The following is a 27,508-nucleotide window of genomic DNA, read 5'->3' on the forward strand; positions in this document are numbered from 1 at the left end:
GCGGAAGCTAGGCCATTAAATATATTTGTTAGACAGGTTTGATTTCCAAGGAAATCAAAGGTTAGGCATTGTGTGTGTGTGTGTGTGTGTGTGTGTGTGGGGGGGGGGGGGGGGGGGGGGGGGGGGGGGGAACATTCAGGAAAGTAGAGTTGAAGCCACAATCAGATCAGCCTCTATCTTATTGAACTGCAGAGCAGACTAAAGGTGACAAAATGGTCTACTTCTATTTCTTATGTTACCGTTCCAGCAACGTTTCCATTTTAAAATTCCCCATCCTCACCGAGCCAGAGCGATTAGAGATGGGCAACAATAGTTGGCCTCAACAGCCACACCCTCTGAAAGGATTTAGAAAAAAGAATCCCTTCATGACCTCGCCCCTCCTCATCTCTAAACTTCTCCAATCCAACAACCCCCTCCCCCCGCCACCCACCACTTCCATCACCTGCTGCTAATGGCAGCTTCCGAAATTCCTTCATCAAATCTCTCCTCCTGGAAGCCTACATCTTTGACCTCAGGCCGTCTTAATATCTTTGGGGATTGTTTGATTACACTTCTGCGAAGACTCTGGAACATTTCACGACAGCAAAGAAATCCAACCAGATACAAGATACTGTCCCCCCGTCCCCCCCAAAAAAGGACCCGCAAGGGCAAAGAGTTCACGTACTTGAATTTAAAAGGGAGTTGAGGAGAAACTACTTCTCCCAAAGGGTTGTGAATCTGTGGAATTCACTGCCCCAGAGTGCGGTGAGTAAATTGAAGGAGGAGTTTGAGAGATTTTGAATCGGTAATGGGTTGGAGGGTGATGGGGAACGGGCAGGGTGGTGGAGTTAAGGCCAGGAGAACAGACCCGATGGGCCAAATGGCCTAACTCTGCTCCTGTACCTTAATTCATTGTGCCGCAGACTAAAAGATGCACAGCACAATTAGTACTTCCAAATATTCACAAAGCACATTCTTTTGACTAGTGGTTTAAAATCCGGTCGTCAGTTTATACAGGGCGGCACAGTAGCACGGTGTTTAGCACTGTTGCTTCACAGTGTCAGGGTCCCAGGTTCGATTCCCGGCTTGGGTCACTGTCTGTGCGGAGTCTGCACGTTCTCCCCGTGCCTGCGAGGGTTTCTTCCGGGTGCTCCGGTTTCCTCCCACAAGTCCCAAAAGACATGCTTGTTAGGCGAATTGGACATTCTGAATTCACCCTCCGTGTACCCGAACAGGTGCCGGATTGTGACGACTAGGGGCTTTTCACAGTAACTTCATTGCAGTGCTAATGCAAGCCTACTTGTGACAATAAAGATTATTACAGGGAGACATTGCAATCACAGCTCGGGTATCAAATTATCATTTCATTGAGAAGGTTTTAAACAGAGTATCTGAAACGGATGTCTGCAATATTATTACGGCATTTAAAACAAAGAAACCCCTGCTTTGCCCCTGTGGCATATTCAAATCAGCTTATGGCATTGGTCACTATACTAGGAATTATACTAGTCTATACTATGCTTCTCCAAGACAAAGTCAATAAGGGTGTGTTAAACAATTGCTGTCCCGCCGAGTGAAGAGCTCAAGCATCTCATCTCCCATTCTTGAATGAAGACTGTGGGTTAATTTTATAATTTTGGGTCGATTTGAGAATGAGAACTTGATGGCTAGTGCACTTCAGCGCTTTGGGGCAAGGTTACAGGAATTTTATGTGCTAAATGTACAAATACCACACACACACACACACACAAACACAAAGTGGTTTTGCTGGCAATCATTGTATTCCTGTGCTACAGCAAACCATAAAAAGCTCGGAAAGCTAGTGATTCCAAATAAACCTGTTGGACTTTAACCTGGTGTTGTAAGACTTCTTACTGTGCCCACCCCAGTCCAACGCCAGCACCTCCACGTCATAAAAAGTGAAACATGACTGTTACTCAGACTCTAGAGTAAAGATCACAATGGTACATGGAAAAAGAGGATTTGTTTCCATGTAAGACTACAACAGCTGAGAGCCAACAGGCCAACTCAACATCCCAGGGCAAAGGCAGCTTAACAGCAGCAGGTGGTGGAACCTCACCTTTTATTTACACTGAGTCACTGCCTTTCCACAAATGATCAGGGACTGCTTTTCAAATCAATCAACACGTGACAGCAAATGGTTAGATCCACTGCACAGAATTGTGAAGCAAAACTACAAAGATGGTCGAAACTGGGGTTGACTTATTGTTTCAATTTCCTGCATGCACTAAGTACCCAAGCCATTAACCCCACACTGCAAGGTGGTCACTTTGAAAATTGTCGGGAAGTATGACTCCTGTTAAGAATAATAATCTTTATAATTGTCACAAGTAAGCTTACGTTAACACTGCAATGAAGTTACTGTGAAAATCCCCTAGTCGCCACATTCCGGCACCTGTTCAGGTACACCGAGCGAGAATTCAGAATGTCCAATTCACCCAACAAGCACATCTTTCAGGACTTGTGGGAGGAAACCGGAGCACCCGGAGGAAACCCATGCAGACACGAGGATAACATGCAGACTCCGCACAGTGACCCAAACCTGGGGCAAAATTCTCCTACCCGCCCCGCCACATTTCTGCGCCGACCGGCCGGCGGGAGTCTCCGTAACGCCGGCCGGTCAATGGGGTTTCCCATTGTGGGGCAGCCCCACGCCGTCGGGAAACCCCCCGGTGCCGGCAGAACGGAGACTCCCGCCGGCGGAGAATGACGCCCCAGGAATCGAACCCAAAAGTCCTTGGCTCTGTGAAGCAACAATGCTACCCACTGTGCCACCCTGTACCAGTGGCAGGGACTTCCTGAGATGCCACGGAATACGAATTCAGTTTTTTTTAAAATTATCAAGTCGTAAAACTGTAATTAGTCAAATTCACCGACATCTCACATTTTCTTTTTGTTTTAAAAAATAAGGTACGTTAACAGCAACTTAAGTGCTTTTAGAATCAAGTCACCCTCCACGTCCAACGCTTTCCCAAAACATAAACTTAACTAACGTGGCGATGAGCTGAGATAATGATTGGAGCCGCCTTTGCAATGGCTAACCTCCCCTCCCTGTGTATGAGAGCGCTCCGGGCAGCGCCCTTGCTCGCTGCACGTTGCTGCGCTGACACCGAGCAAAGCGCACCAGCAGCGCAGGTACATGCGGACAGCAGGCATACTCACTGCGGGGTGACTGACAGCAGCACAAAGAGCAGAGCATAGTCCGGCTTCCGCCTTTATGCAATCCAATCAGCTGCTTGGGGAGGGTAGGGCGCTGCGTGCGGTGTGGGTGGGAGGGACTCTGACCGAAGTTCAGCTATTTTTGGATAAGGTTCTTCCTCCTTCAACGAGGATGGTGCTCTACCCCGCCCACCCCTGGCTGGAGGTTTTAACACAGCCACCTCATTGAATTGCGCCCCGCCATGGTCAATTTCACACGTGTTGTTGCAGCAGCTCAGAGTGCAACACCATGGATGTACATAGTTGAGTCTGTGGGCCTGGAGGGGGGAGCAGGGGACAAGGAGGGGGGGACAAGGAGTGGGAGCAGGGGACAAGGAGGGGGAGAGGAGGGAACGAGGAGGAGACAAGGAAGGGGGAATGAGGGGGAGGAGGGGACAAGGGGGGAGGATGGGACAAGGAGGGGGAGGAGGGAACAAGTAGGGGAGGGGAGGGGAGGGGGGGGTGACATAACAGTGACCAAGGGCTTTTCTTTATCTCACTCTGCGGATGGGGCTGGCGACCATCTGGGATGGGGCTAGGACCCGGGAATTTGGGTAAGACTATTGCACTATGGTGCCAATCATAGAATTCCTACAGCGCAGAAGGAGGCCATTCGGCCCATCGAGCCTGCACCGAACCTCTGAAAGAGTACTAAAATGGCTGGCTCGAGGGGAGGGGGGGTGAGAGACCCCCCCAACCCCCAACGAGGTTGATCACCTGGAACGTGCAGGACCTGGGTGGGGCTGTGAAGAGAACAAAGGTTTTGTCCTATTTCAAAGGGTGGGGGCCCAGGTGGTTTTGCAAGAAGCCCACGTGAGGTTTGCGGGACCAGATCAGGTTGCGGAAAGTCTGGGTAGGTCAGGTTTCCCACTCAGGGTTTGACAATGGGGGGGGGGGGCGATTCTGGTTAACAGGAGGGGCCGTATTCAGGTGGGCGGCTGATCCAGGGGAATCCGGTATGTGATAGTCACAGGTACGCTGGAGGAGCACTTGAAAGCACCTCAGAGTGCAACGTGATCCATGGAGAAAATTTGAACGTCACGTGTGATGACCATTTTGAAATGTTCTTTTAGAAATGTTATGACTAAAGTATATTTTTGCAAAAAAAAACTATGATGCTGTACTCTGGTTTATATAAAGTAAAGTTGCCATAGTCCCAGATGACCATAGGCTGCTTTCTGCATTGTGTGGGGAGACTGGTGGTGGTTTAACCTGAGGATCACCCCACCTCAGGCGAGAGGCAAGGTTGAGAAGGCAGGGCCTTCAGGAATAATCTGGTTCATAAAGAGCGGCTGATAGCCCGCCTTTCTTATTCCTAATGATAGGCTGTGCCCAGTGGCACCCTTCCAGCTGCCCAAATTCCATGTGGAACTCTTAGCATTTCAGTTGGTTAATGCTGAAAATCAGCACTATGTATGTCTTCTGCCAATGACTTCCACCTGTGTCTTCCTTGTCTAAAGCAAACCGGGAGCTGCCGTCTCTTTCCAGCAGCACTTTCAACCTGGTTATTTGTGACCATGAAGCCGCAGGACCACCTGTCCGCAATTCATCACGATCTGCACGAAAATGGAAATTATGCTGAGCTGATCGAGCCACAAATGTGGTGCGGGATTGGAGGTTCGAGTGAAGGCAGCACTGGGATTGGGCAAAAGGAACTTTGCTCCATTTATCTTCACGATTTCAGGGTGAACGGGTGAGTGATCTGACTTGGAGTTTCAGTGTTTTGTGAATCTCCCCCAGTATGGGTAGGCAGGGCCGAGTGGCCTCCTGCTGTGCTTCTATCTATCACCTGGAAGTGGCAGAGAGCACTGCCATGCCCCAAGTGTGAACCCGCTGCTTCATCTTTGTGTGGGGCCTGATCATTGTCAATTTGCTCTACACCTGTTTTTCTCCACTGTCTAATCTGAGGATTGAAACCCTCCACTAAACTCTGTCCTTCTAATACTCCTCACCTTAATCAAGCTCCAATATTTACCGCATTGGAATCTGTTGTGATGAATGTATTATGTATTTGGCACACTAAAGGGTTAAAAGCCTGGGTTAGTGTGTGTATGACTGCAGCAGGAGTGTTTTTAAAAATCCTGATTTGCAAGACAGCTAGGTTTATTTGAGAGCCAGAAGTGCAATTAAAGCATTGTAAAAGCTTGGGCTAATGGATATTTGTTTGGATTAAGGGATCATTTGCGGTCTTACGGCATCCCATTTCACTATGAGCTTTCAACCACATATCCAGTCCACCCTCCCCGGCTGTCCCTTGATTTGAAGATAGCGTGAATTTCTCCGTTGGGTCTTCATGTGACTGAACAGGCTGTTACTCAACCTGCAGGCGTTTGGGTGCATGGGGCAGGGCATCCAACGGGACAGTGGGATCCAGAGTGCAGGATTTTCTTTCTTTCCTTCTCTGCCACTGCTCTCCCTCATCATTAAGACATTTGGACTCAAAGCGTGATGCAGTTTGGTTAGACAATTCAATCATTCTGAATGATTGGTAGCAAGCTCCTCCCAGCCATTAAGGTCAATGCCTTTGCACTTCAATGAGAATTTCAGAGCGTCTTGATACATTTTCTTTGCCCTCCCCTGGAACATGGGCCATTTGGGATTTTGAGTTTCTTGTCAGCATAATTGATCGAGAGTGTTTTGCAAATCCAGTGGCGAGAGGGCAACAACACTGCAGCCATCCACACATTGTAGATCAAGTATATCTATGGTGGTCAGTTTAGTTTTGGCATGGAGGCTATGGTGTTGGGTGCTCTGAGGTACAGACGAACCAACACGGTTGCGATTGGTACAATGCAGTTTTATTCCAACTAGTTATTTACACATCTGACTTGGGACTCAGCACGTGGTGACTGTGTGAGTGTCTTGTTAATGAGGTCCTGGCCTTGTCCTGTCTCCAGATGTGTTTCTTGTCTTATACTGTGTCTGCTCTTGTCTGTGATTGGCTGTCGTGTTATGTGTGCTGATTGGTCTGTTGGTCTGTCTATCATGATGTGTGTGTTGTGATGTTTGTTTGAATATCATGACAGAGGCGACTGGGGTTAGAGAGTTTTCCAGAAACACTGTGTCCCCTGCCAACGCAAGATGGTTGTGCAAGATGGCCACTGATACCTATCTGTGCACGTGCGCTGGGCAGGAAACGAATGGTGTCACTCCCCTGTGCGCAACCCCAGCCTGCCACCATCCGTCTGCCCTTGTGCAGCGCTATCAGAACACCTTTGAGTCTCACGGCACTCCTCTGAGACACATTGAAACCACATTGTTCTACAAATACTGCACGTGCATTTTGAAACTGGGGAAAGATCATGTGGGGGGAAAGTAACGCATTTAATTTAAGGGTTTACAGTTTGGGACTTTTCTCCAAATTAATGCATTTCTGTCCTGCTGGGGGTTGAAAACCTGACGCTGTGATTTTAAATAATTGCAGGAATGCATATTCATCCGGTTAATTTTAGGTATTTTCTCTATCTAAAAGATTTGAAATTATTGTGTTCACTTTGTGGTGTTGGGTGCTCTGATGCACAGATGAACCAACACAGTTGTATTTGGTACAACTCTATTTTATTTCAACTGCTATATACAATTCGGTCTGGATACTCTGCATGTGGTGTCTCCCTGAGTGTGTAGTGTAACAGGTCCTGTCCTTGTCCTGGTCTCCAGCTCTACTGGCCACCAGGTGTCGTGTTTGTCCTTTTATACTGTCCCTGTCCTTGTCTGTGATTGGTTGTGGTGTTGTGTGTTCTGATTTGTCTGTTGGTGTGTCTATCATGATGTGTGTGTTTGAATATCATGACATCCCCCTTTTTTAACAAAGATATGTGCCTACTTGGTTATAAATATAATCGTGTCGTGTGTGCATCTAAGAGTGTGTGTGTTATTTACAGCATGTGCATACGACGTAACTATAGACATGGGGCGATGTCGGGTGCGTCATGCTAACGAGGTTGTACCATAACAAAACATGAATGCAAAAAAACTTTGAATAGTGGTCCGGTCAAACGATATCTGGAACGACAAAACAACAACAGGTTATAATGCAGTAGTGTTTAACGTTTAAACGCATGAACAGTGTTATAAGTCCAGTCTAATAGGTGTGCGACGAATTCGGGTTGACCGCCTCAAGGGTGGGTCAAGAACCACCGGCTGATGTGCAAGCCTGGCCACGGGTGGCGATGGAAGGGGCGTGATCCGTGGCAGCTCCACAAAGTCATCCTTGGGAACCAGTGGAGGATCCGGCGTGTATGCACGGTTCAGTTGCGAGCGTGGAAGGCGGCGCAAGACTCGCCAATTGCGCCTACGCACCAATCCATCCGCCATGCATACCAGGAACGAGGTGGAGTCTTTTTTCTTTTTATGTTTGTGGTTGTCTCTGAACACTGAGGTATGCCGGCAGGTATCGATCCACTCCTGTACCATGTGGTGTTGGGTGCTCTGATGCACAGATGAACCAACACAGTTGTATTTGGTACACCTCTATTTTATTTCAACTGCTATATACAATTCGGTCTGGATACTCTGCACGTGGTGTCTCCCTGAGTGTGTAGTGTAACAGGTCCTGTCCTTGTCCTGGTCTCCAGCTCTACTGGCCACCAGGTGTCGTGTTTGTCCTTTTATACTGTCCCTGTCCTTGTCTGTAATTGGTTGTGGTGTTGTGTGTTCTGATTTGTCTGTTGGTGTCTATCATGATGTGTGATGTGGATCATCGACATGGATACCACTATTACACGTGAGAACACCACCCACCAGGTACGCGGTACATACTCGTGCGACTCGGCCAACGTTGTCTACCTCATACGCTGCAGGAAAGGATGTCCCGAAGCGTGGTACATTGGCGAGACCATGCAGACGCTGCGACAACGAATGAACGGACATCGCGCAACAATCACCAGGCAGGAATGTTCCCTTCCAGTCGGGGAACACTTCAGCAGTCAAGGGCATTCAGCCTCTGATCTCCGGGTAAGCGTTCTCCAAGGCGGCCTTCAGGACGCGCGACAACGCAGAATCGCCGAGCAGAAACTTATAGCCAAGTTCCGCACTCATGAGTGCGGCCTCAACCGGGACCTGGGATTCATGTCGCATTACATTCATCCCCCACCATCTGGCCTGCGAAATCCTACCAACTGTCCTGGCTTGGTACAATTCACACCTCTTTAACCTGGGGTTACCCCATCTCTGGATCTGTAAAGATTTAATCACCTGCTAATGCTCACATTCCAAGCATTGTTTGGCATCTTTGAATCTGTCTATATATGTGTTTCTGGAACAGACCTCTTCATTCACCTGAGGAAGGAGCAGCGCTCCGAAAGCTAGTGACATCGAAACAAACCTGTTGGACTTTAACCTGGTGTTGTAAGACTTCGTACTGTGATCATGATGTGTGTGTTTGAATATCATGACACACTTCATGGAGCCTTTGAGGACAACTTAAAGATGGATAAAAGGACATCTAAAACAGAGCTGTGATTATTTGAGCAGCGCCATCTTTGGTCCTGGCTGCTGACGACTCTGTTGCTCATAATGAAACAACACAGTTGAAATGCATGTGTACAGATTTGGCAGCAAATGCAGCCTTCCAGAAAATCTACACAGTATTTAATACTGACACCAGAGGGCAGTTGATCTGAGTCACTGAGTAATAACTTTGCTCACCAGCTAGGTCTGAAACAGATAACGTTTATTTGCCACATGCTACCTTACAGCTTGGTGGTTGCCAGTCAGTGTCCGGAATGGACCAGAGGCAAGAGCCCCCGCTTGTTAGGGTGAAACCCAACCTGGTCCCTGGATTGTTTTTTCTGGGTCATCGGCCCTTAAAGGGACCAAACACCACATCCCTCCCCCCTCTAAGTCTTTCAGTTTTAATAATCATCTTTATTGTTGTCACAAGTAGGCTTACATTAATCCTGCAATGAAGTTACTGTGAAAATCTGAACAACATAGTTCCCAGTACATTTAAAGTTAACCCATTCAACCAGTCCATCATAAATTTGGGCATGATTCACCCAAGAAATGACTACGGGCACGATTCAGTGGCCTTATTGCGCTCAAACGTCAGCGCGACGAGGCCGTCGAATAGCGGGAGAGACCAAAAATGAGAACCGCCCCGGGTGCCAAACCCTTTGCGATGCAACCAGCCCGCTCCCGTAGGTGAAATCGGGATCCCGCCATAGCGTGGTGAGAACCCAATAATCACCGCTTAATCCCTATTTGCATACAATTAATGGGAGCCACCTCCTATCCAACGGCCTCCCGTCATTCAGCGGCCTCCCAGCAAGTGGTGGCGCCGGCTCCGATTAGTACTCCTTCTGAAAAACATGAGCCTGGCAGAAGGGCTGCTGTGGGGAGCCGAGGAGGTGAGTAGCCACCTTTGCCACAGGCACGCAATGAGCCCGGAGGCACTGGGGCTTGCTGCCCCTGTGCTCGGAGCGGTGGGGGGAGGGGGCAACTGAAGGGGGTGGTTCATCCTCGATCAGAATGGTCCGCCATGGGGGTGTCAGAGCCGGGGTGGTGGGGGGGGGGGGGGGCTTTGCTGGGGGGGGGGGGGGCAACCACGTATAGCTCTGCCATGCCAACCTCTGGATCATGTGTATGCATTCCAGTGGCAACCCTCATCCCTGCCCGTCTGCCCCACTGACCACCCATAACCCTCACTGACCGCAAGGCCTCTGGTGGCAGTAGGGACGTCGAAAGAGGCTCGAGGCAGTGGCCCATGTGCAGAACCCGCCCCAGACCCTGAGGACCCGGCTGCCCATCAGGCCAGGGTGAGAGCCAGAGGGGGAGGCCCGCGATGGCCTGCGCTTTACAAGCATCGCTCGTCTTTCGAGCAAATGACGGTCAGCGCCTGACGCAGGAGGCTCAGCCTCAACAAGCAGACAGTGCGCCATCTGCGCCATGTCCTTGCGGACTTGGCACCACATGGAGAAGGACACCTGCTCTCTATGACTGTCAAGGTCACCGCAGCCCTGAACATTTAAGCCTCAGGATCATTCCAGAGCCCGAGCGGGGACCTGTGCGGCATCTCTCAGGCCACAGCCCACAGGTCCATCCGAGAGGTCACGAATGCCCTGTTTGCCCGGGCAGAAAATGATATAAACTTTGACACGGACCAAGCCCAACAAGGTGCCCAGGTTGCAGGATTCTCCGCCATTGCTGGATACCCCAGGTCCAGGGGCTGATAGACTGCAAGCATGTCGCCCTGTGCTCACCAGGCCATCTGGGAGTCCCATTAGGTCAACAGAAAGGTGTTACGCTCCCTGAAAATCCAGCTCATGTTCAACCACCACCTCAGGATCATGCACAAGTCTGCGCGCTTCCCAGGGAGTGTGCATGTCAGCAACATCCTGGGGCTGCCAGACATCCGCAGCCTCTTTCAGGACCACCCCAGGCTGACACTTGGGGGGTGAGAGGTCACCGCTGAGGACCTGGCTAATGACGTTGGTACAGAAGCCGGAGTCTGATGCAGAGACCCAGTACAACGAGGCCCATGTGGCCACTCGGGCTGCCATTGTGCGGTGCATCGGTCTGCTCAAAATGCGATTCCGCTGCCTCGAGGTGGTGCCCTGCAGTCCAGCCCCCGGAGGGTTGCCCGCTTTGTGATGGTCTGCTGTGCCCTCCACAACCTGGCGCAGCAGCGGGGTGACCCGCTGGAGGTGGAGGATGAGGAACATGTCGCCACCTCCGAGGAGGAGGACAAGGACAACGAGGAGGCTCAGGACCAGCGGTGGCCAGGGGACAATTCCGGGAGTAATCGGAGCACCAGCCTCAGGCTGGAGGACAGGCGGCAGCGGCGAGGGTCCGGCAAGCACGGAGGGCTAGGGAGGCCCTCATCCTCGCCCGCTTCACATAAGACATGGCTGAAATGTGGGGGGCAAGGTAGCACAGTGGTTAGCACTGTTGCTTCACAGCGCCAGGGTCCTGGGTTTGATTCCCGGTTTGGGTCACTGTGCGGAGTCTGCACGTTCTCCCGTGTCTGCATAGGTTTCCTCCGGGTGCTCCAGTTTCCTCCCACAAGTCCCGAAAGACGTGCTTGTTAGGTGAATTGGACATTCTGAATTCTCCCTCAGTGTACCCGAACAGGCGCCGGAATGTGGCGACTACGCATTGCTGTGTTCATGTAAGTCTACTTGTGTCAATAATAAAGATTATTATTAATTTTTCTATAAATAGTAGAGGCTACCCTCCCTTAGTAATAATAATAATAATTTGTGACTTGTGGGAGGAAACCGGAGCACCCGGAGGAAAACCATTGCAGGATGACTGAGGGCTTTGTATGATAGTCTGCCTTCACCAAATCCACTATCTCCACGAATGAACTAGAATGTGCTGCGTTCGAGGGTGTAAGGCTGCGGATTAGACTGTAGGCCTGGGTCCCACACGCACCCAAAAGGATTGCCTTCTTCTTCCCCTCCTCCTCTATTCCATTGGCCATAAAACAATAACGTGGACGTTCAATGTACTGTGTCCAATCCACAATGGAGGCATCAAAGGGGTTTAATCGACCGTATAGAGGCATTTTTCCTGCAACACACTTTTGTTTTGCAACCTGGCTTTAACCTCAATGAGGTCTGCACTCAAACTTGGGATTACTACTTTATCCTCATCGCCAATGTAATAACTTTGGCTCACCAGCTAGATATGAAACAACTAATGTTTATTTATAAGATACTATCGTACAGAGTCTTGCAGCTTAGTAGGTGCCAGTCAGTGTCCAGAATCGATCTGAGGCAAAAACCTGCGCTTGCTAAGGTGAACCCCCACCCTGATTGGGTGTTCTGGGTCATGTGACCCTATCAGCCTTAAAAGGCCAGACGCCACACACTGTCGGGTAGATTGTAAATAGCATGGGGGATATCACACAGCCTTGCTTGACACCGGCCTGGATTTTGAAGGCACCCATTTCGGATCTGCCACTCAAGACGTTTGCAGTCATGTTATCATAAAGGAATTGCAACATTATGATGAAGCGTCTTGGATATCTAAGTCTTTGGAAAAGTGCCTCACTATTTTCTAAACCGAAGGCTTTGGTTGTTGATTCCCAAATTTCTTTATCCATCAGTCTGGCCTCAATAAAAGTCGAGAGGGATTTGCAAGTATAACAAAAGTTATTTTATTCAGCTTGCAAGCTACCTAGTCCACAGTGATACAGATAACATGTTGCTTTCTGCAGCCCCGGGAACTAAGTGAATGTCCCAGACAAAGAGATCAGTACTGATACATTCAAATGGCATCAAGTTTCACATACTCGACACCCATAGGTCATCCTATGTCCCTCCTGACTTGTTTGATCTATTCTGATTGGCTCACTTCCAATCCTTTTCTCCGGCCCCTATCAATTCAGCATCACTCTCATAGACACACCTCTTCCTGCGTTTTCCCATGCGGTCTAAAATCCTTTGTCTCTACTTGCCAGAATCAAAGTGGCTTATTTCTACATTACATTAACTAATATCTCTAAAGTAACTATTTTATATCACATTCGTCATTCCCTCCTTTTATCATTCCATGATAACCGAACTATCCAATCCATAGCTACGGTTCCTCATCTAAAAAGATCCGTCGCTGCATTTCCAATTCCTGTCTTAGCCCCCCTTCATCTGCTTCACCCTCATGGATTCTAACAGTTAAATTTTTTTTTTGGTTAAATTTTACCCATCACACATTTAAGGATGGCCAGGCCCACAAAGATGCAGCCGATAGCTACCACTAGATACATGGCCATATTTATCAACCAGTCCTTCAAACCTCCAAATCCCCAGTTACCCCAAGAGCCAGGATCCTGCATTCTGTCCAGGTGATCCCGTATGTGATCCATAAATTTAGTGATGTTATCCTGAACTCCCATGATACACTTGCCCTGCACTATGGCGCATACCCCACCCTCACGGGCCAGAAGATAGTCAAGAGCATACCGGTTCTGCATTGCAAACAACCGTAGCTGAGACAATTCCTTGGTTATTGCCCCGAGGGCTCCCAAGGTTTACTACCCGGGTTTTCCTCAGTTTGGCCTTTAACTAACTTAAGCGTATCTCCCGGTAACCTACGTTCTAGCTGTACTTCCCTTCTCATACGCCCCATCCTCTCTCTAGTCCCTTTCACTTCCTCATAGCCTCTTCCTACACTCTTCTGACAGCCTGATATTACCTTTATTGCACCACTCTTAACACATCCAAAATCGAATTTACATGTATTCCAAAAACAAGGCAATGTCCATATAATGTTCCCTTCCCAACGCCGGGACCGGTGCAACTGCTTCTTGACTCCTGCATTCTCCTTAACTTTGATGACCTTCCATGAGTCGATACCATGTCCTCGTATATGGGGGCAGCGAAGAACATCACCTTTGCAGAGGTGATGTAACCTTGTAGATTGGTTGGGGCTACACAGATACATAATATTCCCCTTTTCCATGTCCATCGCCAATAACACGCCAAGCGAAGTGAGGCCAAATATCATACAGACGATGCGTAGCCATTCCATCATGCTCCACACCTGTAAAATAGCACTGGAGAAGGGAGGCAGGTTAGTATCCGACCTTTTACAGTAGTGGAGATGGACTCAATTTACAGTGATGTAGGTGGACCCAAGCACTTCGCCCCTCCACTTTAACTGCTGTGGGGGTGGTAAGGAGAACTTGGAAGGGCCCGTCCCATCGCGGCTCCGACCCCTTCCTAGTCCAAGTTTTGACCATGACATAACTACCGGGCTGGACTGAAAGTGAGCTAGGTACTGGGGGCGATGGCTGGTGAGCCGCGCGGACCTGGCCATGGAGTTCCTTGAGCACTTGCGTGAGGGCTAGAACATAGGTGGTCATCTCTTCAGTCATCTGGTGAAACTGAACCAGTCTGGGAACCTGCAGGCTCCAGGGAGTTCTAAGAGGCCTGCCATAAAGAATCTCGGCGGGAGAGAGCCGGGCCGGTCCCGCAGGTGTAACCCGCAGCTGGAAGAGGGCAATGGGGAGCAACTTAAGCCACGTCAGTCCCGTGTCTGCTCTTAATTTAGCCAATTTAGTTTTGAGGGTCTGATTGTGTCTCTCAACCAACCCGGCCGCCTGCGGTCTATAAGCACAGTGTAACTGCTGGCGTATGCCCAGCTGGGAGCAAAACTCCTTGTTAATTTGTCCAATAAAATGAGGCCCATTATCAGAACTTAACTGAGCTGGTATACCGTACCGGGGAATGATTTCCCTCATCAAGACTTTAACCACAGTAGCAGCTTTATTATCGATAGTCGGATACGCCTCAACCCATCTGCTGAACACATCCACAATGACCAAAACATATTTGTAACATTGACACCTTTCCAACTCAATGTAATCCATTTGGAGCGTCTCAAAGGGACCACTGGGCAACGGGGTTTGCCCCATCCCACAAGGGATACCTTTTCCGGTGTTATATTGCTGACAAATCAAACACCGATTACTGATACTTTGGGCCAACCCCTGCATTTTAGGGTGCCACCAAGTGTCCAGCAACAAATCACTAGTCCCTCAGGCCCCACAATGAGTTGCAAAGTGTACACATTCAATGACCCATAAAGCCAGCACATCAGACATACAAGTCTGATGTGCAGGCGTGGTCCATAAAGAGGAAACAGAATCATATGTACAACCTAACCATTTCCACATTTGTTTATCACTCTCAGGAGCGTCCTCCTGTAACCTTATGACATCTTGGATGGTTGGCATTGACTTGTCAGAAGCAGACATATTTATAGTAGATCGTTTAGTCTGACTTAACATCTTAGGCACCATCACTTGCTGAATTTGCGCGGCTGTTTGCGCTGCACAATCTGCTCGTTCATTACCAACGTCAACTGGGGTTGTACCATTCGTGTGGGCAGCGCATTTAATAACGGAAATCTGCGCGGGCATAAGGAGGGCCTGCAGTAGGTCATTAACTAAACCCCGGTGGGATATTTGACCACACATAATCATGTCAGGTTGTTCTGACGAAATGTCACTCAAATCGTCCCTTATTGTGGTAGTTTCCTGAATCAAGGCTAAACAGTCGTGGCCAGGCGCGTCTTCATGGACAGGGGGACCACTAAGAAAACAGGCTGGATTGATAGTGGTACAGTATTTAAATGTCAGACGTGGATTGTTCAAAAGGTATATCTCATACCTATTCTGACGAGCTGCGGTATGATGCTGAGTCTGCAGTTGCCTCAGTAGTGCGATGACCGAGTGGGAGCTATACACCGTAATATCCTGTTGGAGGGTGAGAGCATGTAACGGCTATGCGATGGCATTGATTGAACGTAAATCCTGTACTAATTGGTACTGGTCTGGTTTGGCTGGTTTAGGCACAGCAAGTATGGGGGTGTTACATTCTGATTGGCAAGGGACCAAAATACCCTGTTTCAACAGCTCTTGAATTAATTTATCTATTGATGGAGCAGCTTGAGATTTCAGGGGGTATTGTCGAATGGAAGGTAGCTTTACATGATCCTTAATCATCACCTTAATAGGTGTAACATTTGTCTTTCCCACTTGTGATGGGTATTCCGCCCAGACCTGTGGATTGACATATTCCAACACATCATGTCCCCTGTGATGCTGCAGTCGAGTGTTAATCGTTTCAGGGACCTCAAAATATTTTATGGTAGTGCCGTCCGGCATGACTTGAAGTGCGTAGTCTGTTGGATCCGAATGATCCACTGCCCTCCTGACCATTCGCCCCATATCCCTGGCATGGTACTGGTCATGGACCTGACGTGTAATATGAGGGCTTACCGAAGCTGACTGTGGCCATAAATGTGGTGATATTGTAACAAAATCGGCTGTACCTTCTTTTCCCGTGACTGTGGCTGTAACCTTGACTGGCCATTCGGTCTCAAGTAATGGCCGGTATTTGTCCTCCAACTCCCTGTTTCGTCCAGTTCTGTCATAGGCCAGGGTAACGTGATGCAGTGACTGTTCAACGTCTAACGTCCACCACTGGGGGGTGATAGAAATATAGCACTGTTGTCTCATCCTCCATGATGTAACCGTTACCCCCTCATCTCCCCATTCTAGCTGTAGCTGGAAGATACACAGTAAATCTCGGGCCAACAAGTTACAGTCCAATCCAGTAGTCACTACAACCTGATGCTCTGCAGACTTATTCTCGTAAGTGACTGTCACAGGTTCAGAAATAGGATACTCACACACCTGTCCTTGGAACCCTGACAATTGCTGCGTGTGGTCAGATAATGGTAATTTAAGTGCTGATTGCACAGAAGACATGGCTGCCCCTTCCTCTTCTTCCAGTAGACCAATGGCCCCTCAGAGGGGGCTGCGGTTGTAGAGCTATTGATTCGTTCGGTGGGCCATAAAAAGGGGGTGAGGGTCCCTGTGGGTGGGTTTGGTATCCTCCTCTTCCCTGATCCACCCACCCAAAGTCACTATATTGGGGCTCCTGCTGGTAAACTACCATTTCTGCCGCTTGTTGGGGTCGCAGATCATCCTTTTTCATTACATACTCAGTCTTAACCTTTGTAACTGAGCCTCCTTCTTGGCCTACACCCTCCTTCCAATAAAATCTGACTGCCCTTGCCATCTGGGAAGGGTCGTTCTCTGTCCAATTCATGTTATTACATTTCACAGCAGTAACCACAGAAGGTGGTAGGCAATGCATTAACATAGCACAGTATTGAGGGGAATTCTGACCATTTTGATACAGCAAATCGCCTGACTGCCCCCGGTAGATTTCATTAAAACGCTCCAGAAATTCCTCTGGCTCTTCAGTCTTCTTAGGTTTTAGGTCTAAGATAACAGAAAGATTTATGGGCCTTTGAAATGTGCTATTCAACGCATTCAAGATCTGTGTCCTTCTATCGTCGTCTAACGCATAGGCCTGCTGAAGTGCGGCATGACTAGCATAATTCAGGTGGTTAAGATAATTGCGGTACTCTGCTGGGGTTAAAATCTGCTGGACTAGGGCCCAGAGGTCCCTTAAATCAGCTTGATAAATTGAGATGGTAGTTCTCAAGGACTCCATGAAGGCAGCAGGAGATTTTTTCTATCTGGGATTGTAGACATAATAGCCACCATCTCACTGGGTGTCCATGGGAAGTAAACGTCTATCGTGGGGTTTGCTCCCACAGTCACTGTGTCGGGGTTTCGCATCTTCCTAATCGGTAACTGTCTCCGAATGTCACCAGGGGGCACTCTAGCTATTTCCCCTGGTTGTTCCAGGACTTCAACATCTCTCCCTGTCACTAGGGGGAGTTCTTTCTCTTCAAAAGAATCTGTTTCAGCTTCCTTTGTTCCCGAACCTTGTGGTTTCTGCTTAGTTTGGAGAGACTTAGGTGATATGCTTACTTTTCCAAATTATTGAATTTTTCTTTTTCTGTCAATTCAAGGCCAGCCATTGAACTACGTAGCTCATCTCTTGTTTGACCCGCGTCTTTCCTCTACTTGCGCTTTTTTAAAAAACTTAAAAATGTTTGAAAATTCAAATTGAATTACTGCAACTTGCAAGCTTAGCTCTGATCTCAACTCAGAACTAAATTTACAATTTGCTTAACACAAACTTGTATAACATTTACAACTTAATTATTTCTTTATCTTAACAATTTTTCTTTTAACAAGTTTTTTTTCCTTTTACATACACATAAGTATTAGCAAAATCAACTATCATCTCCAGATTTACACTTTTTAAAATGGTGTCCATGATCTTCTTTAAGTTTCTATTAATCTCCAGATAAAATGAGATAAACCTTATTTCAAGTAAGTAAAACTTAAGATTCTGGCAATTTCAATCAATTGCTTTCGAAAATAATAACTTTTATCAAAGAGGTGGAGAAACCCACTGGTTTCCTTTAATTAATTCAAAACGTAACTTTGCTGGTATTCACTGACTCAAAGGAAAGGTATCCGATTACACTACAGACTGGTGCTGTTATCTCAAGGCCTGAGTGAGAAGCACTGTCTGTCTTTAACTTTGCCTGCTGCTGTTAACCCTTTGAGAGACTTCTGCTTCAACCAATATGCAGCATTCCCCACAATCTCAACTAGTCCTCGGAACTGTGTTTTTCGCCAATACAGTCCAAGGAGACAATTTTAGCTTAATCAACTATATATTTAAAACACTCACACATAGAGTTGAACCATCTTCAGATTTAAAAACAGTTATACTGGACTGAACCTTCAGTACTGAAGTCCCATCAGCCCCTGAACCCATATAATAGACTGAACCTTCATTACTGAAGTCCCATCACCCTCTGAACCCTTATACTTGGAATTGAATCATCATTTGAGATGTCACATCAGCCCAAAACCCTAACCCAAGCCGAAACAACAATATGAAATCCCGTCAATTAAATTGCTAATCCCCAGACTGACCTGTGATTTCGTCGAGGCGGTCTTTCTGTGCCAACGGCGAGTGACCAGACTAATCAGACGATAAGAAGAGGGGAACAATCAATGCGCGGTCATTTTCCAGTTCTACATTGAGGGCCCTCGTTCCCCATCCTCCTGTTCATAATCAGTCTAATTCTGATTTCGCAGTTGGACCAGGATCGCCCTGAGAAATCCCGGCTTTCGGCACCAAATGTTGATTCCCAAATTTCTTTATCCGTCAGTCTGGCCTCAATAAAAGTCGAGAGGGATTTGCAAGTATAACAAAAGTTATTTTATTCAGCTTGCAAGCTACCTAGTCCACAGTGATACAGATAACATGTTGCTTTCTGCAGCCCCGGGAACTAAGTGAATGTCCCAGACAAAGAGATCAGTACTGATACATTCAAATGGCATCAAGTTTCACATACTCGACACCCATAGGTCATCCTATGTCCCTCCTGACTTGTTTGATCTATTCTGATTGGCTCACTTCCAATCCCTTTCTCCGGCCCCTATCAATTCAGCATCACTCTCATAGTCACACCTCTTCCTGCTTTTTCCCATGCGGTCTAAAATCCTTTGTCTCTACTTGCCAGAATCAAAGTGGCTTATTTCTACATTACATTAACTAATATCTCTAAAGTAACTATTTTATATCACATTCGTCATGGTCAAGTCGATGAACACAATGAAGAGAATGTATCAATTCCACCCTGCCCCAAATTTGTCTACTTCCCCTCCGCAACATTGCCTGCCTCTGCCACTGTCTCAGCTGATCGGCTGCTGAAATCCTCCTCCGTTAATTGTTCCCCCTAAACGGAACTATTTCAATGCTCCCCGGCCAGCCTCCCATCTTCCATAAACTTGAGCTCATCCAAAATACACTGCTAGTAAACGAAATCACACTAAGTCTCATTCACCCATTACCCCTATACTTGCTGACCCATTTTGGCTCCTGGTCTGGTAACATATCGATTTAAACATTTTCATCCCTGTTTTCAATCCCTCCATGTCTTTGCCCCTCCCAATCTTTGTAACCTCCTCCAGTTCTACCAACCTCTGAGAACTCTGTGCTCCTCCAGGTTTGGCCCCATGCAACCTCGGGTCCACCCTCAGTGACTCTGTCTTCGACTGTCCTAAACTCTGGGAGTTCCTCCCTGAGCCCTTCCTCCTCAAAACCTTTCTCTCTGCCTTTACAATGCTCTTTAAAACTTATCTCTTTGCTCAAGGATTTGGCTACTTGCCCTAATATCTCCTTGTGCGACTCAGCGTTGAACGCTAATCATTTTCCTGTGCCTAGCTCAGGGCGGTTTATTGTACTAAACGTGAAGTAAAGGTACTCAATGTATAAATGTAAGGCCTGCTTATATTTACATCCACCTCAAGGAGTCAAGCAGTTCTTGAAGGTTGTTGAGTTTGCCTCCTCTCTGAGTGCCATTGGCTGGATCGAGTTACGCACTCCAGGCCGAAAATTTGGAGAATAGTGTCCAATCGCATCTCTCATTTCCCGCCTATGTGTCTATGTCTGGACGCTGCACAACACAACATTGTCTAGAAATGTATCCCAAACAAACCACAAGGAATGGGCTCTATTCAATCGGGGTGGCAATATTATTTGATTTAGGGGCCTGGATTCTCCAAGCCTCCGCGCGGCAATCGCGCTTGGCGCGGAGAATGGGCGTCAGACCCGCGATCGGGTCCGACACTGCTCCCACGATTCTCCGGCGCGGTGCCGGTCGGGGGCCATTGAAAGAGGCCCCGGCGATTCTCTGCCGACAACTGGCCAAGTTCCCGCCTGCGTAGTTCACTCATAGTTCCACCCGGCGGGAGCTCGGAGTGGCGGCTGCGGTCTCAGTCCGCGGCCGCCCTGGTGGGGGGCGGGGGCATCCGTCACCAGGGGGGCGGGGCCTCCAGGACGGCCAGGCTCATGATCAGGGGCCACCAATCGGCGGCCGCGCGATCTTAGGGGGGGCCTATATTGTCGGGGCCGGCCCGCGGTGTGGGGCCGCCGCCGCAGGCGACCACCGCGCGCACGCGCGGCTGGATGTGCAGGGCCCCGTATCGGCAGCCGGAGCTGCGAGGACCACTCTGGGGCCCTTCTAGTCCCCTTCAAAGCGGAGAATCACCTTGGACTTTCTCCAGGAAAGTCCAGAGTGATTTGCGCCCGTTTTCCTGCAGGCGTTATCGGAGAATCCCTCCTGATTCCTGAATGATTTAATTTGGATGTATCTCTCTAAAAAGGTAAGCACATTTTGTGAATGGCATTGGAACAATCCAGTGTTTTCCATATCGTTTTGATTAAAAGGGGCTTGTGAAATGACCTCACTACCTCCACCGTCTAGAAGGACAAGGGCAGCAGAGGTATGGGAACACCATCTCCTCTAAGACACAAACTAGTACAAACATACAAAATACGAGCAGAAGAGGCCATTCTGCCCCTCGAGCCTGCTGTACCATGCACGAAGATCATGGCCGATCTGTATGTGTTGATTTCTTTGTCCAACGAGAATCTATCTACCTCCTTCAAAACATTCAATGACTCCTGTCTTCACCGTATTCTGAGGCAGAGTTCCAAAATCTCACAATAGTCCGAGGACAAACATTTTCCTTATCTCTGCCCTATAAGGGCAATTCCTAATTTTATGACAGTACCTCCTAGTTCTGTACCCACCCACAAGAGGAAACATCATTTCCTCATATACCTTGTTGAAACCATTCAGGATCGAAAAGGTTTCAATCAAGTCACCCCTCACTCTTCCAAACTCCAGTGGAAACAAGCACAGTCTGTCCAACCTCTCCTCATAAGACAACCCATTCATTCCAGGTATCGATCTAGTGAAGCTTCTCTGAATGCCTCCAACACACTTACATCCTTCCTTAAATAAGGACCCAAAGGAGAGGAGGCTGGTGTTGTACCCTGGGCCAGGACGCAGGTCAGCAGGCGCCATCGTTTGCTGTGCCTGGGCGGAGGTGGCAGACGCCTTCAGCGCTGTCGGGGTGGTGGCCCACCCTGCAGAAAAAAGCTGCACGACCTCCTCCGGGCAGCCAGGGTGAGTACCCAGCACTGTGCCCCTGGCACCAACCCCCCTACCCCTCACACACATGTGCCCCCCCCCCCCAATCCCCCAGGGGGACGGTTCCACCCCCACCCTGACCCATCTGGCTACACCCACCCATGCCAGCCGCAATGGCCGGGTGCCCTGTGCACTAATGCCACCAGAGACCCAACCCCTGGGCTGCATGCGTAGGACCCTCAAACACTGTTGCTGTCTGTGTTTGCCCCACCCCTCCCCCCCAGGACTTGACCGCTCATAAACGCCGGGCGCGGGAGAAGACCGGAGGGGGACTGGGACACCTGCGTCCCCTCACCCTGCCCGAGCAGAGGGCACTCGACATCGTCGGTGAGCCGGAGGAGTGGGAGGTGGCCGACGCGGAGGTGGGAGGTGTGCCACCAGGTGAGACCCCCTGCCTGGTTGCAGGTCCTGACGACACATGTGTGCACATCCCTCACCGGTCACCCCTCCTCCCTCTCCCCTCCACCCCTCACCCCACACCCCTCACATCACACCCCATACACCTCATGTCCTGACCCCACACCCCTCACCCCTTGACTCCTCCCATCTTACCCTCCACCCCACACACCTCACTCTCTGACCCCACACCCCTCATCCCCTGACCCCTCACCCCACACCACCTCACGCCTCACCCCCGTCCGCCTGTCTAACCATACATGCCGTCTTGTGTCTTACAGGACAAGCAGGCGATGGGCACGGCCCATCCGGGGGCCCCGCCCTCAGCCAGTGCCAGGGTCAGTCCCCCCCAGGACCCCAAGCACTGATGGGGTGGGCAGCCGGATCACCAGCCCTCTGCCCGATAAGAGCCAAGGCACCACGGCACAGGGTACAGACACACAGGGTCAGACACACAGGGGACAGACACACAGGGGACAGACACACAGGGGACAGACACACAGGGGTCAGATACACAGGGTCAGATACACAGGGTACAGACACACAGGGGTCAGATACACAGGGGACAGACACACAGGGTACAGACACACAGGGGTCAGATACACAGGGGACAGACACACAGGGGACAGACACACAGGGGTCAGATACACAGGGTCAGATACACAGGGTACAGACACACAGGGGTCAGATACACAGGGTACAGACACACAGGGGTCAGATACACAGGAGACAGACACACAGGGGTCAGATACACAGGGGTCAGATACACAGGGGCCAGACACACAGGGGACAGACACACAGGGGACAGACACACAGGGGACAGACACACAGGGGTCAGATACACAGGGGTCAGATACACAGGGGACAGACACACAGGGTACAGACACACAGGGGTCAGATACACAGGGGACAGACACACAGGGGTCAGACACACAGGGTACAGACACACAGGGGTCAGATACACAGGGTCAGATACACAGGGTACAGACACGCAGGGGACAGACACACAGGGGTCAGATACACAGGGGACAGACACACAGGGGTCAGATACACAGGGTCAGATACACAGGGTACAGACACACAGGGACAGACACACAGGGGACAGACACACAGGGGACAGACACACAGGGGACAGACACACAGGGGACAGACACACAGGGGACAGACACACAGGGGACAGACACACAGGGACAGACACACAGGGGACAGACACACAGGGACAGACACACAGGGGACAGACACACAGGGACAGACACACAGGGACAGACACACAGGGACAGGGACACAGGGGACAGGGACACAGGGACAGACACACAGGGACAGACACACAGGGACAGACACACAGGGACAGACACACAGGGGACAGACACACAGGGGACAGACACACAGGGTACAGGGACACAGGGACAGGGACACAGGGGACAGACCCACAGGGACAGACCCACAGGGACAGATACACAGGGTACAGACACACAGGGGACAGACACACAGGGACAGACACACAGGGGACAGACACACAGGGGACAGACACACAGGGGACAGAGACACAAGGGACAGATACACAGAGGACAGACACACAGGGGACAGACACACGGGACAGATACACAGGGGACAGATACACAGGGACAGACCCACAGGGGACAGACCCACAGGGGACAGACACACAGGGGACAGATCCACAGGGACAGACACACAGTGGACAGACAAACAGGGGACAGACACACAGGGGACAGACACACAGGGGACAGACACACAGGGGACAGACACACAGGGGTCAGACACACAGGGGACAGACACACAGGGGACAGACCCACAGGGGACAGACACACAGGGGACAGACACACAGGGGACAGATCCACAGGGACAGACACACAGTGGACAGACAAACAGGGGACAGACACACAGGGGACAGACACACAGGGGACAGACACACTGGGGACCGACACACATGGGACAGACACACAGGGGACAGACACACAGGGGACAGACACACAGGGGACAGACACACAGGGGACAGACACACAGGGGACAGATCCACAGGGACAGACACACAGTGGACAGACAAACAGGGGACAGACACACAGGGGACAGACACACAGGGGACAGACACGCAGGGGACAGATCCACAGGGACAGACACACAGTGGACAGACACACAGGGGACAGACACACAGGGGACAGGCACACAGGGACAGACACACAGGGGACAGACCCACAGGGACAGACACACAGTGGACCAAGACCCAGGAGACCCCGGACTTTGGTTCGGATGAGGACATTGACTTTCCGTCGCTGCTATCTCCAACACCACCATCTCAGAGACTATCACCTCGGTGAGCAAATTAGTGATGAGGCTTTTGGGACACACACTGGTGCGCAGCACACAGTGGTTCCGGTACAGCTGGAGGAGGTAGGAGCAGCCGAGAGGCCGGACTGTCGGAGCCCAGCCCCAGCAACCAGCCCCTGCCCAGACGGGTCCCGGGCTCCTGGAAGATCCATTCCCACACATCGTGCAGGGGCAGGCAGAGACCCAGGGACTAGAGGAGGGGATGCTGGCCGGCTTCCAGCACCTGCAGGGGCAGGTGGAGGAGTCCAACCGCCTGCAGGAGCAGGGAGTGGTGCCGGTCATGCGTGCCACCCAGGCCGAAACCACCCAGGTGGCGTCCACGGTGGAGGCAATGGGGCAATGGTGTCAGACATGGGTCAGCTTATGCAAGGCCTGGGGGATTGCGTGCAGGCGAGGTCCGTGGCCTAGGACAGGGCTGCCCACTCACAGGTAGCTATGTGCCAGAGCCAGCTGCAGATTGCAGCGGCCCTCCTCAGCGTGGCCCAGTCACAGCAGGCCATGGTTGAGAGCTTCTGCGCCATTGCCCAGGTGCTGGCCCGCGTCGCACAGACCCCGAGGGAGATGGCAGAGTCCCAGAGGGAGGTGGTCCAGTCCCTGTGCTCCATGGCCACTAAAACACAGACCCTGGTCGATACCAGAACGGGCATCCAGGACTGGCAGCAACAAGTGTCTCGGGGGCTCGGGGGATGGCTCCGTTTGCACCCCCATCCCATGGGGAAGCCCGGGGCCACCGGGCACCCCGATGGAGGAAGAGGTGCTGGGGCCCGTGCCGGTGACTCCTGCAGGGGAGGTCCCAGAACACCGCAGCATCTCGGACCCCCGTCTCCCCCCTCCTGTCCCTGGTGCATCTGGTGGGCAGCGGGCAGAACAGGGCGGCACCATGCCACCCGGGACGTCCGAGGAGCACCCGGCCTCCATCTAGGCCTGGCCGCCCCAGGACATGGGCACCAACAGGCACCCGAGTTGAAGCCGGCACAGGGCTGCCTTCTCACAGGCAGCGAAGTGCCAGGCCCACCTGGACATTGCAGCGGCCCTCCTCAGCGTGGCCCAGTCACAGCGGGCTATGGCTGAGAGCATCGGCGGCATTGCCCAGGCGCTGGCCGATGTGGTATAGACACAGCGGGAGGTGTCCGAGTCCCAGAGGGAGATGGCACAGTAACTGGCTGATGCGGCACAGGCCCAGAAGGTGGCGGCACTGTCACAGTGTAATGTGGCGCAGTCCCGGACAGAGGTGGACCACTCCCTGTGCTTCACGGCCGCAGCCCTGGTCAAGAAGGCAGCAGGCCTCCAGGGCTGGAAATGCCAGATGGCAGGAGGAGCCTCACGGGTTAGCTCCGCTCGCACCCCCGTCCCATGGAGTAGCCCAGGTACCCGGACCTGGGAAATCCGAGCAGATGCCGGCACCAGAAGGTGGCCACCAAAGGGGACCCATGTCGCAGAGCGGGAACCATAGCAGGCCGCCTCCACTCCTTATGTACCATCTGGGGATCCACCGAGGCGGAACATTAGGGCTCGTAAGGCCAGAAAAGTAGGCACCAGTTAAGTTGGCACAGTTTAGCGATAGGGACGAGGGCACAAATCTGTATATATGTTTTCACACTAAACACCTGTGCACAATGTTGCAACCTGCCTCGGTGCCTGTCAGAAGGGTGCGAGGGGTGGGTTGGTCTGGGATGGCACGGGGGTGCGAATGGTCGAACATCGGGTGTCGGCTGGCCCAGGGACCGCACCCGCCACTCCGGTGTCCCACCCTTACCACCCCATCCACCAGCCCACCCCAGACATTTGGTGGAATTGTGCGATGGAAAGGCCAGCCTGTGTGCAGCGATCACCAAGGTGGACAGTGGGAAGTGCTCCGTGGGCATGGGTCAGATGTTGTCAAACGATGTGGAAGCACCAGAACTCATTGCAGGGCGGGTTGTCATCATCCTCTATCCCATGGAGCAGACCCGCTGTGACTGCCAACACGGAGTCCCTACCCCCCCCCCCCCCCCCATCCAAGTCAGTGATCCTGGAGGTGACCAGAGCTTCCCGTTCACTATGCCACTGGCGCGCACGTTGCGTGGACTCTTGTGCCTGCGTGGGCCCCATATCCTGCCCATCCTTGCCTTCCCCCCGCATCCTCCTTGTCGGACGAGGACTGATGTTCATCCTTCTCTAGCATGACGCCCCCTCCATTGCGCGATGTTGTGGAGGACGCAGCAGGCCACCACAATGTAGGCGGTCCTCGCAACGCTATACAGGGGAGCCCCTCCAGAGCGGTCCAGGCACCTAAACCCCATTTTGAGGAGGCCGTAGCACTGCTCGATCACACCCCTGATCGCCGTATGGGTATCATTGTAGCAGGGTTCTGCGTCAGTCTGTGGCCTCCAGATAGGCGTCACCAGCCACAACTGCAGTGGATAACTCGCCAGGAGCCTCCCCCACCCCCCCCAGCTGGGGTGTGCCTCAAAGAGGCCAAAAACCAGCAAGTGTGCCAGGATGAAGGCATCGTGCACACTGCCCAGGTATCGGGCGCAGACGGGCATGATGCGCATCTGATAGTCACGCACCAGCTACATGGTCATCGAGTGGAAGCCCTTTCTGTTTGTGAAGAGCGGCCTGTCATCTGCTGCTTTCATAGGGCGACTTGAATCCCGTTGATCATCCCCTGCACCCGGGGCATCCCAGCGATGATGGCGAACCGCACTGTCTGAGCATCCTGGTGGGCTTGGCCCACATTGAAATGAATGTATTGTCTCACCTGGGCATATAGGGCCTCCGTGATGGCACGGATGCACCTGTGCTCCGAGCGCTGTGAGATTCCGGACAGGTCCCCACTCAACCGCTGGGAGGACCTGGTGGAGTAGAGGGTTTTGGGTGACCGTCACCTTGACGGCCACCGGGAGCGGGTGGCCTACCCCATTCCCCCATGATTCCCTCATGGTGCGTCATGATTCGGCCGATATATTGCACTGTCCTCCTGTTCAGCTGGACTCTTCGACGACATGCCTCTTCCTCCTCCTCGGCCTGTCGGGTGTCCATCCTCACCGGCTGCTTCCTGTTCCTCTGGGGCAGGCCCCGCTGCTATAGCTTCCTCCTCCTCAAGCAGCTCCAACTCGTACAGTCGCAGGGCATCCCCCAGGGCTGTGGCGACCAGCAGGAAGGCCACCGTTGCTGGTTGTATTCCAATATCAATTGT

General features: G+C 51.2%; 1 protein-coding gene across 2 annotated transcripts in view; it reads right to left on the reverse strand.

The window, feature by feature from the left end:
• Positions 1 to 3,318, reverse strand: part of LOC140425534 (leukocyte elastase inhibitor-like) — a 62,442-nt gene extending 59,124 nt beyond the window's left edge. The window contains exon 1 of one of the 2 annotated variants that reach the window (XM_072509937.1): positions 3,163 to 3,318. In XM_072509937.1, the coding sequence (XP_072366038.1) occupies positions 3,163 to 3,199 (37 nt within the window). In that variant the 5' untranslated portion in view covers positions 3,200 to 3,318. The other variant, XM_072509936.1, reaches the window with a different exon arrangement.
• Between the last annotated feature and the right edge of the window lie 24,190 nt (positions 3,319 to 27,508).

This window comes from Scyliorhinus torazame, chromosome 6 (assembly GCF_047496885.1).
Source record: "Scyliorhinus torazame isolate Kashiwa2021f chromosome 6, sScyTor2.1, whole genome shotgun sequence".
NCBI lineage: Eukaryota > Metazoa > Chordata > Chondrichthyes > Carcharhiniformes > Scyliorhinidae > Scyliorhinus > Scyliorhinus torazame.